The sequence below is a fragment of the Armigeres subalbatus genome, chromosome 3 (assembly GCF_024139115.2).
Source record: "Armigeres subalbatus isolate Guangzhou_Male chromosome 3, GZ_Asu_2, whole genome shotgun sequence".
NCBI classification, from domain to species: domain Eukaryota; kingdom Metazoa; phylum Arthropoda; class Insecta; order Diptera; family Culicidae; genus Armigeres; species Armigeres subalbatus.
In genome coordinates, this window is record NC_085141.1 from 40606786 (window position 1) to 40618815 (window position 12030).

Genomic DNA, 12030 nt, shown 5'->3' on the forward strand with positions numbered 1-12030 from the left:
TACGAAGAGCAAGGATTAACACGAGTGGTACAATTTTCAATAAGTCCGTCCAGCTATTTGGCTTCGCCGACGGCATAGATATTATGGCACGTAACTTTGAGAAGATGGAGGAAGCCTACATCAGACTGAAGCCAAGCGGATCGGACTAGTCATTAACACGTCGAAGACAAAGTCATGATAGGAAGAGGTTCAAGAGAAGACAATGTGAGCCACCCACCGCGAGTTTGCATCGGTGGTGACGAAATCGAGGTGGTAGAAGAATTTGTGTACTTGGGCTCACTGGTGACTGCCGAAAATTATGCCAGCAGAGAAAAAGTGGCTGGAAATCGTACGTACTTTGGACTCCGCAAGACGCTCCGATCGAATAGAGTTCGCCGCCGTACCAAACTGGCAATCTACAGAACGCTCATTAGACCGGTAGTCCTCTACGGACACGAGACCTGGGCGATGCTCGTGGAGGACCAACGCGCACTGGGAGTTTTCGAAAGGAAAGTGCTGCGTACCATCTATGGTGGGATGCAGATGGCGGACGGTAGGTGGAGGAGGCGAATGAACCACGAGTTGCATGAGCTGCTGGGAGAACCATCCATCGTTCACACTGCGAAAATCATGGGAAAATGGGCCGGGCACGTAGCCAGAATGTCGGACAGTAACCCGGTGAAACTGGTTCTCGACAACGATCCGACGGGCACAAGAAGGCGAGGTGCGCAGCGGGCAAGGTGGATCGATCAGGTGGAAGATGACTTGCGGACCCTCCGTAGACTGCGTGGTTGTCGACGTGTAGCCATGGACCGAGCCGAATGGAGAAGACTCTTATATACCGCACAGGACACTTCGGCCTTAGTCTGAATAAATAATAATATGTAATAACAAGGAGATAATCGTGGCAATAGAAGATTGCAACGATTTTTGTCTAAAATTGGAAATTAGGGGAACGGTTCGGCGCTTCATCCCATAGCTCCTATTTCCATCCCATCAAAAACACAGCAATGAAAAGGAATTTGGTTTGTTTATTATTTTTGTGATTTTTTTCTGCAGTGAGCACGCATGTTGACAAAAAGAAGCGACGAATTTGGTGCCGTATTTCTTTGTTTAGCGATGAGATGGATATATGTACAGTGGGATGGATATCGGAACACTTCCCCTATTTTGTTGGACATTTGTTGCAATGTCTCAATATTAAAGATTCTATGAAGTTCATTAGTACTATACCATGGAGGCAACCTCAGAATCATTTTCAAAATTTTATTTTGAATCCTCTGAAGCGCCTTCTTTCTGGTATTGCAGCAACTAGTCCATATTGGCACAGCATACAACATGGCTGGTCTAAATATTTGTTTGTTTTTTTTTTTAAATCAAAAGTTTGTTCTTAGGACAATGTTTTGATTTTCTGTTTATAAGTGGATATAGACACTTAAATAGACTGCTAAAAGTTAGTTTTTGATCTTGCGGAAGTCCTAAATATTTAGCTTCGCTAGACCAATTAATTGGAACCCCATTCATAGTGCCAATATGTCTGCTAGAAGGTTTCAAACAAGAAGCTCTCGGGTTATGTGGGAAAATTATAATCTGAATTTGGGAAGCATTCGAAGAAATTTTCTATTTTTGTAAGTAAGTGGAAAAAATATCCAATCTTTTTTGCAATCTACTACAAATGACACGAAGGCTTCGCCCTTTGGCTGAAAGACCGGTGTCATCTGCAAACAAAGATTTTTGAATTTAGTGAAGTATACCATTCCATGTTTTAAATATTGTAACGAAATTTTTCAAAAATTCGGGTTGAAGGTGCCTTACGAAAATGGTTATTTAGTATTTACGGCACTGCCAATGATAATACTCTCTAACAAGACACGAGTTCCCAACTTGAGTTCAATATCAAATGCTTCAAAGTTTATTACCAATTTTCCCAGGTCACAAAGGAAGGCGAAACGTTGCCTTTCTACCAGCAGAATATGGAAGTGAGCTGTGACGGAGGCGACGAGCGGTTGATGTTTATCTGGCCGACGATCGTAGTGCACAAGATCGATAAGGACAGCCCGCTGTACACCCTCTCGGCACAGGATGTGCTGCGGGAACGGTTCGAAATCGTCGTTATGCTCGGTACGTCCAAAAAAAGGTTGATTTTCTTTTTTACATGTCATCAATAACTAATATTGTCTTTCAGAGGGTGTAGTGGAATCCACCGGTATGACAACTCAAGCTCGCAGCAGCTACCTCCCGTCGGAAGTGCTGTGGGGTCATCGGTTCGAGTCGGTTGTTTCGTTCAAACGGGACACCGGAGAGTACGAGGTGAGTTATTGGTTCGAATAGCATTTCTGCAGACGGAGCATGTGCCAAACGTGCGCATGTGCATTATTTTTTCTCACTCTCGCATTCTCACTTTTCATCAACCTGCGGGAAGTTCGAAATCTCACATCTTCCTCTATCTATCTGAGATGAAAAGTAATAATATCGTCGTCATTGACCTACTTCCTACATCTAATCGGTTGTTATGACATTTGTTGCAGGTGGACTACACAATGTTCAACAATACGTACGAGGTAGACACTCCACTGTGCAGCGCTCGCCAGCTGCACCGGGTTAAAAAGGAGCTCAACAAGCAAGGGCTAGGTAAGAAATTTTCCTAGCTTTCGATCCCGTTCATCACGTCCTCATTTCTCTTCTCACACTGCATGCTTGTCATAAGCTTCCCCCATTCGCCCACTACCAAATTAAACACTGTTTAACGTCTTGTTCTGTCGTTTGTCCTCGTGTATCGCGAAAGCAGTCCCGTCGTCCAGCTCTTCCAGTGATGAATCGGACAATTCGTCCTCGTCGGAAGATACCGGCGGCAAAGGCCGACACTCACTCGCCAACGGTTATCTGCATTTCAATGCCACCGCCAAGGGTGGCGGTGGCGGCGTTGTGACGACATTGCCTCCGCTTCCGAGCCGTAGAGTTCCAGTCCAGTCCGGTTCCGTTGGGGCGGGTGATGGTGACGAGAACGTGACTGCACTTGCCGAGGGATCGCCCACAGCGAGTCCGAAGCAGCGAAACTTTCGCAAGCTTTCCATTAAGGAGCCCTCGATGGACTCACTGTGCTGACAGTGGGCATTGATGCTGACTTGTTTGGTGCAGTATAAGCTGTAAGCGATGTTGAGCATTGCGTTTAAGATAGAGCAACACATAGATGGGGGGATGCATGTGGTCTGTAGAGAAATGCTTTAGTTTTGGTGGCGATAATGCAATTTGTAAAAAGTTTTCAAGCTGGTGTTTCTAACATGGTTTCTAGTATTTTGTTGTCACTAAAAATGACTAACATTCTATTTTGAAGAACATTCACGCAAAATTGAAAGATAACTTTTTAGGTCAATTTAATGTACTTTACTGACATTTTAGCAATTATTTTACCGAAAAGAATTCAGTCCTTGGATTCTTCTCAAGCGTTTCAACATAATACATTCAGTGATGATCATTTGTCTACATCAGCGATTTTCAACCTGGGGTACATGTACCTGGGGGTTCCTTCGCTGGCCATAGGGGGTACCTCGGATAAAAATGCATAATGGTGGACGTATTACAATTCCAATCAAAACTCATCGATAAAGTTTTTTGTATTTTTTATTTCAAAAATTTATATTGTACATAATATGCGATGAATTAATCCCAATTAAATCCTGCCTTCCACAATCAGCACAATGTATGAAGGACTGTGGAACAAAAGATCAAACGAACAAAACGTCGAATGAACGAAATGATTTTTTTTTTTTACTGAAGCTCGTTTGCTTCGTTGCAAGAGGATTAGAAGCATCCTGCTACGCTTCTCGGAAGCCTTCTTTCAAGCAGCTCGAAGATCTCCCTTCAAGAGGCTCGTAAGCCTCCTTCCAAGAGGCTCGGAAGCCTCCTTTTAAGATTCTTTCAAGAGGCTCGGAAGCCTCCTTTCGAGATCCTCCTTTTAAGATTCTTTCAAGAGGCGCTCAAGCATGTTCCCAAGAGGATCAGATGCCTCCTTTCAAGAGGCTCTCAAGCCTTTTTCCAAGAGGCTCAGATGCCTCCTTTCAAGAGGCTCAGAAGCCTCCTTTCAAGAGGCTCTGAAGCCTTTTTTCAAGAGGTTCGGAAGCCTTCTTTCAAGAGACTCGAAAACCTCCTTTCAAGAGGCTCGGAAGCCTCCTTTCAACTCTTGTCTCAGAAGCCCCTTTTCAAGAGTCTCAGATGCCTCCTTTCAAGAGGCTCAGAAGCCTCCTTTCAAGAGGCTCAGAAGGCTCCTTTTAAAAAGCTCTGAAACCTTTTTCCAAGAGGCTCGGAAGGTTCTTTTAGAGAGGCTCGGAAGCCTCTTTTCGAGAGGCTCGGAAGACTCTTTTCGAGAGGTTCGGAAGCCTCCTTTCAAGTGGCTAGGTTGCCTCCTTTCAAGAGGCTCGTAAGCCTCCGTTTAAGAGGCTTGGAAGACTGTTTTCAAAAGGCTCGGAAGTCTACGTTCAAGTGGTTCGGAAGCCTCCTTTCAAGATGCTCGGAAGCCTCGCTTCAAGAAACTCGGAATTCTTCTTCCAAGAGGCTTGACAGCATACTATCAAGAGGCTCAGAAGCGTCCTTTCAAGATGCAAAGGAAGCCTCCTTTTAAGTGACTCGAAAACCGCCTTCAAGAGGCTTGGAAGCCTATCTACAAGAGGCTCAGAAGCCTTTAATCAAGAGGCGCGGAAACCTACTTTAAAGGGATTCAAAGTAGACCTGTGCGCCGCCGCGCCGCGCCGCCGCCGCCGGTGGTTTTACTCACGCCGCCGCCGCCGGCGATTTTGGGTCGGCGCGCCGCCGATCATAATTTTGCCACGCCGATGACTAATCGCAATGAAAAAATCAATTAACTTGAGTCGAGTCGAGTAAAATAAGAGACACTGAAGATGGCCTTACAGAGACGAAATACGTATTTGTAAGACAATACAACGTGGTGGAATTGATTGGAATAGTACTAAGCTCGTGTTATGATTGTTGTTGTTCGTTAGTTGTTAGAATGTTGTTGAGGTAGAACTCGTCAGAATTCAATTTCAAATCTACCTCAAGTGATGGTGCCTCTAAGACAGTGTGGTGACAAACATTGGATAATGAATTGGTTGGTTGATTAGTTGTGAATTTGAATTAGGCTGTATCTAGTTGATTTAATCTACTAAGGGCCAATTTCTTCACCTCCGCTTAACTCCTCAGCGGTGCTTACCCATACGCTTAAACATGGTTTAAGGCCTAAGCGGAGGTGAAGAAATCGACCCTAAGTAGAATAATACAAAAAATGTTGAAATGGTCTTTGGAATTCGTCTATGCCAAAGCCTCATTCAGTCGGGCACCTAAATCTGTAGGCAGTGTTGTCCCATACACTGTGCAAAAAAAAAATCTGCTCTTCGATTTTACTTCATCCAAACGATTTTACAATCTTAACTAAGTAAGTGCAACTAATAGAAGGCTATTTGAATTTTCTAAATGTCCATCAAAGTAAAATCAAAGAGCAGAGTTTCTTCAACAGAGTGTAAGACAACACTGCCTGTAGGTGACTCGCAAATTATGTTTGTTGTGGCACATAAGCCTTTGTGAAGGCATGAATACATCCCCAAAGCGCTAAAACCACTTGGTATATTTCCTAGTACATTCCTCCAGATATTCCTCCGAAAAGTTTCAATAAAAAACCTTAGAATACTTCATGTATTCTTCCGGAAATGTCTTACAAAATTTCTCCGAAAATTCTTTCAGAAATTCCATTACGGATTTCTTCAGAAAATCCTTCACGAATTTCTTCAGGAAATTCCTTATGGAACGCATACAAAAAATTGTTTCAGTAATTTCTACGAAAATGTTGTTAAGAATTCCTTAGAAGAATCGTTAAGGAATTTCTTCGGATATTTCTTAATAAATTTCTCAAGAAATCCCATTTGGAGTTTCTTCAAAAACTGTTTAGCAACTCTTCAATTTTTTAAAGGAATACCTCCTCATGAATTTCTTCGGCAATTGTTCTATGAATCCCTCAAATAAATTCTTCCAGCATAAGGGATTTCTTCCTAATTTTCCTAAGGAATTTCTTCAGAACTTCTTCCAGCAATTCCTTTAGAATATTCTCCGAGAATTCTTCCAGAACTTCCTGTAGGAATTCCATCGAAAATGCCTTCATGCCAATGCCTACGAAATTCTTTCAGTAATACCTTCAGATTTTTTCAGTGTTAGTTGTTTAATTTATTTGTTTTATTTTTTCCAAAATTCAATTCGCAACCGAAAACTGTTTCATTATCTAATTAATTTGTAGAATCTACAATGTAATCCATGGTTTCCCAAACTGTGGGTCGCGACCCCCAGGGGGGTCGTAAGCTGATCAATGGTGGGTCGCGAAAGACAATGGCAAATAGAATGAAGTTCAATATTGCGCATAAGCCCCAAAATTTTATTCCCACCTTTGGGTTTCCGCGCCGAGGACTCAGCGCCAGACTCGGCGACAAGGAGATAGTGGTCAAGTTGGTACTCCCGAATTTTTGACAACTGATGTCGATTGGTTGTATGAGTGCATCGGTGTCAAAAAATAGAGCTTTTAGCTGAAAATTTAATTGTCAAATGCATATTTTGACAGCAATATAGATGTATGAGTGAATAAAATGTGCAAATGCTCTATCGCGGAAGCAGTCGCTGAAGACAAGTGTCAATGGTTTCAGTGACGAAACGAAAAGTTTCAATGCAAAAAGCAATACAATCCACATCTAATGAAAACCCAATCCAGAACTAATCTAAATCAAATCCATATCTAAATCCAAATCATATCCAACCCAAGTTTAATTCATATCCAAATCCAATCCATATCAAATTCAAATCCAATTCAATTTCAAATCTAATTTAAATCCAATCCAATCTAAATCCAATCCAAATACAATCCAAATCTATTGCAAATCCAATCCATAAAAATTGAAATCCAATTTAATTTCGAATCGAATCAAAATCTAATTCAAATCCAATCCAAATCAAATCCAAATCTAAGTCCAATTTAAAGCCAATCAAAATCTAATTCAAATCCAATCCAAATCAAATCCAAATCTAATTTGAATCCGATCTAAATCCAATACCAATTCGATCCAATTCCAATCTAAATACAATCAATATCATATCCAAATCTAATTCTAATCCAATCCAAATCTAATTAATTTCCAAATCCAATTGAAATACAATCTAAATCAAATCTACATCCAATTCAAATCCAATGCAAATCCAATCAAAATCCAATCCAAATCCAGTTCAAAACCAATTCAAACTCCATCCAAATCCAATCAAATTCCACATCCAATTCAAAAAAACAAAAATACAATGATGGGATTTGAAGCAATTTATTATGATTTGTTCAATCTAACGCCAACTCATTTTTATCCAATTTATAAAAATCAATGCATTTGTACCTGGTGGGTCGCAACCAATTTGGGATTCTGCTAGGTGGGTCGCATATCCAAAAAGTTTGGGAACCTCTGATGTAATCAATATAATCCAAGTGGAAATTTTGAAATTTTTTCGAAATTTTTTTATAGAGTACTTTGGAGAATTTTCCTACTCAACACAGAAGAATTTGCTGTTGAAATCAGCATATTTGAAGGAATTTCCGGAGGAATTCTCAAAGGAATTTATGAAGAAATTTCTAATAGAATTTCAGTGGAAATACCTACTGGTATTTCTGAAGTAATTCCTAGATTTCTCCAGGATTTTTTTTTGTAATTCTCCAAAAAATCCTATGGAGATTCGTCCAGGAATTCCCTCGGATATTACCTCAAGGAGTTCTACAAAAACTCCTCCGAAAACGAATTCCAGAACGTCTTTCGAAAATTCTCTCAGCTATATTCTGAAATTTCTCTCAGGAATTAGTTCGGAAAAAGTTCCTTCAGAAATTTGCTTAAGAAAACCTTGGGAGAATCGTTAAGGTGTTTTCCCGAAAATTCTTCAAGAAATTCTTCTAAGAACTCTTTTGGAATTCCTTGAAAAGTTCTAGGACGAAATTTCCTCAAGAATTCTTGAACAAGTTCCTGAAGGAATATTCGTAGAAGTCCCTGAAGGTTTTTTTTCAAAGTAACTCCTGAAGAAACTTCTGACAGTCTTAGATATCTCCGAAAATTCCTTTGGACATTCCGTCAAGAGTTCGTTCAGAAATTCGGATATACCTTCTGAAAATCCTTCTTTTTGAAATATCTACAGAGAATGTTTCAGGAGTTCCTTAGGAAATTATTTCAAAATTCCAAAAAAAAATCACTAAAAACTCCTTCAGAAATTTATTAACGGATTACTTCGGAAATTTCACTCAGCTTCGGAATTTTGCTTTGGAATTTCTTTGAAAATCAATTTGATATTCCTTCGGAGTTCCTTAGTAAGTTCCTTGACAATCATTGTTCCTGAAATTCCCATAGGAATTCTTCCAAAACTACTTTAAGCAATTTAATATAGAAATTCTCAGGGTAATCCTTTAAAAAATCCCCCAGAAAATTCTTTTGTAACTTCATGAAGCTACCTACAGACACTGACAAAACTAGCTCTGTACACATCGTTGATTCGTCCAGTCGTCCTGTACGGCCATGAATCATGGACGTTAAAAGATGCAGATTATCAAATTCTCAAAGTGTTTGAGTTGAAAATACTGTGCTCAATACTTGGCAGCGTGGTGGAAAATGGTAAATGGAGCAGACGAATGAATGAACCACGAGTTAAACCAAGTATACAAAAATGCAGACATAGGCAGGTTGATAAAATAAGGCAGATTACAGTGGGTTGGACATGTAGTGCGTATGCAGGAAGAGAGACCAGCAAAAGAACTTGCAGAGAACCTGGAACATGACGTTGGCTCTGGGGTGTGCAATCGAGGAAGATGCGGAAGCAGCCGCTGATGCATTTTGGAAATACTGTTAGGAATTCCTTCGAAATGTCTGTGGGGATTTGCTCAAAATTTTCTTAAAATGTTTCTACTACACTTTCCAACACTACTTCAGGAATTTTCTCGGAAAGTCCTTTAGAAAATTCTCTTAGGAATTACATCAGAAAATAGTTCATTCTTTAAAAAAAATCCGAATGAATATATTTTATGTTTTACTAAAGGAATTTCCCAAAGAGAACCTGAATGGATTATTCTTTCTAAAATAGAAAAATTCTGCAGGCATTGTCATAAAATTTTACGAAGGAACTCCTAATGAAATTTACTGAAAAATGCCTGTAGGAATTAAAAAAAAATCATAGTTTCCTCCAGAAATTCTTTCAGAAACTCTACCAAGCGCTTTGTTGGCATATTTAGGCAAATTTCAGGAAAATATTAGATTTTTTCGGAAACTTAGTTATTTTGAGATCAAAACGACTGAAGTGCATCTAAATCGTAAATTTGAAATAACTTTTGAAAAAAGTTATTACCAATTTGCTCTATGACACCGAAATCTAATTCTTCATTTAGGGGTCACGAAAAAGTAAAGCAGGATTTATTGTTAAAATTTGATTATTCAAAATCAAAGAGTAACAAAATAGTGGAAATTCAAATAACATTTTGAAATCTGGTATTGATTAGTATCGCCGGCAATTGACTATTTTGAATGTGCTGTTTGATGATCGGCAAACGCAGAATATTGCAATTTTAATCCACTGAAGACGGGTTTTATACGGGCGATTCCTACCGTGTGAATCAAACGGGAAAATGGTAAACGCATCATGAAACAATCATTATTATCCTTAAACAATTGAAAAATGCTCCTGATCATTTTTCCTTAAATTATTGAACAAATTACCTTGAAATATATAAAATGCTCCGTAAACATTTGAAAAGTGTACCGTAGAAACGAAAAAAATGTACCGTAAACAATTGAAAATGCTCCTTACAAAAACAAAGATTTGCTATGTAACTAATGATAATTGCGCAGTATATTGATATAAGAGTTATTGTGTAATACAGTCAAACCTCCATGAGTCGATGTTCTATGACTCGATATCGACTCATGGAAGCAAATTTTGCTATGTTGAAAACTATTTTCTGGGTTACTGTGATGGTCCCTTCAAACAGCTTCCCAGGGATTTCCTATTCCATATCTCGATATTTCCATGAGTCGATGGTCCCTTCAATATCGACTCATGGAGGTTTGACTGCAGTTGAAAAAGTACCTTGAAATTGGCTGTCATAAAGTAGAATCTTATGCACCATTGTATAGCCCCTGGAGTATGAAGCTGATTGGTTTGCTTGGTAACCCTATTCAACAGAAAAATGCTCCGAAAACTAAGGAAAATGCTGAAAAAAGGTATTTTTTATTTTATTTTTTTTTAATTTCTTTATTAACGTGATTTTTTAAGGTTTGACATAAGTTCATCACGGTCTGAAAAAAGGTACTTTTTCAACTATTACACAATAATTCTTATATCAATATACTGCGCAATTATCATTAGTTACATAGCAAATCTTTGTTTTTGTAAGGAGCATTTTCAATTGTTTACGGTACATTTTTTTCGTTTCTACGGTACACTTTTCAAATGTTTACGGAGCATTTTATATATTTCAAGGTAATTTGTTCAATAATTTAAGGAAAAATGATCAGTTTTTTAAGGAGCATTTTTCAATTGTTTAAGGATAATTTCGTCTGTTTTAATGGACAATTTTTGGGCTGCCTGACCCGTTATCCAAAAATCTACGGTAAAATTGATTTTTTCAGCCATTGATTTTTTCATCCACGCCGGTTCACGCCGCCGCCGCCGCCGCCGATAAAAGTAAACGGCGCGCCGCCGTGACGCCGCCGCCGCCGGGGTAAAAGTGACGACCACGCCGCCGCCGCCGATGATATGACCGGCGCACAGGTCTATTCTAAAGTATTTCTTCTAACACGTCGCGGGCCACAAAAAATGAAGCCAAGGGCCGCATCCGGCCCGCGGGCCGTACATTGGGCAGCCCTGATCTAGGCCTTCCAAATTGACCTGGAGTGTGGACAAATGGTCCTCAGTCCTCTAGTCCGCGTCCTCAGAGTCCATGCACATGTTTTGTATATGCCTGGATTTGAGACGCAAGTGAAAGAAAAATACTCTAAGGACATAAATGGATTGATACCGCGGCTGGGGACATCATGGAAACTTTGGTTGATTCGGCAGACTATTTGATTCAAACTCCAGGACAATTTAGCGATCTTAGAACAACTCATATGCCTACATTTGATACGCGTGCGAACGAAAAATACTCGGAGAACATAATTGGGTTAATACCGCGGCTGGGAACATCATGGAAGCCTTGGTTGATCCGGTAGACTATTCGATACAAACTCCAGGATAATTTGGAGATCTTACAACAACTCATAATCTACATTTGAGACGCGAGTGAACAATAAATACTCGGAGGACATAATTGTATTGTTACCGCGGCTGGGAACATCATGGTAGCCTTGGATTATTCGGTAGACCATTTGACTCAAACTCCAGGACGATTTGGAGATCTTACTACATTTCATATGTCTGGATTTGAGACGCAAGTGAAAGAAAAATACTCGGAGGGCATAATTGGGTTGATACCGCGGCTGGGGACATCATGGAAGCCTTGGTTGATTCGGCAGACCATTTGACTCAAACTCCAGGACGATTTGGAGATCTTACTACATTTCATATGTCTGGATCTGAGACGCAAATGAAAGAAAAATACTCGGAGCGTGCCTGGATTTGAGATTCAAAGGAAAAAAAAAAATACTCGGAGGGAATAATAGGATTAATACCGCGGCTGGGGACATCATGGAAGCTTTGGTTGATTCGGCAGACCATTTGACTCAAACTCCAGGACGATTTGGAGATCTTACTACATCTCATATGTCTGGATTTGAGATGCAAATGAAATAAAAAAAAAACTCGAAAGGCATATTTGGGTTGATACCGCGGCTGGGGACATCATGGAAGCTTTGGTTGATTCGGCAGACCACTTGACTCAAACTAAATTGATTAACATGCATCGAGATCCATAAGACGGCAGAGGAAAGCAGGTCCAACCCAGCTTACGAAGAGCAAAAAGTAAAAACTTTATACGACCGTTATTGTCGTTTGCTGAATGGGATTGTA

At 39.9% G+C, this 12030-nt stretch overlaps 1 protein-coding gene across 7 annotated transcripts in view; it reads left to right on the forward strand.

Annotated features, from left to right (window-relative positions):
- The window catches only part of LOC134224947 (G protein-activated inward rectifier potassium channel 3-like), a 494447-nt gene that overhangs the window by 451238 nt on the left and 31179 nt on the right, over window positions 1-12030 (forward strand). For 4 of the 7 annotated variants that reach the window (XM_062704608.1, XM_062704606.1, XM_062704612.1 and 1 more), the window contains 4 exons: window positions 1911-2100; window positions 2165-2289; window positions 2508-2610; window positions 2765-3125. In XM_062704608.1, the coding sequence (XP_062560592.1) occupies window positions 1911-2100; window positions 2165-2289; window positions 2508-2610; window positions 2765-3084 (738 nt within the window). In that variant the 3' untranslated portion in view covers window positions 3085-3125. The remainder of the gene's footprint in view (window positions 1-1910; window positions 2101-2164; window positions 2290-2507; window positions 2611-2764; window positions 3126-12030) is intronic. The other 3 variants (XR_009983117.1, XM_062704609.1, XM_062704607.1) reach the window with 2 other exon arrangements.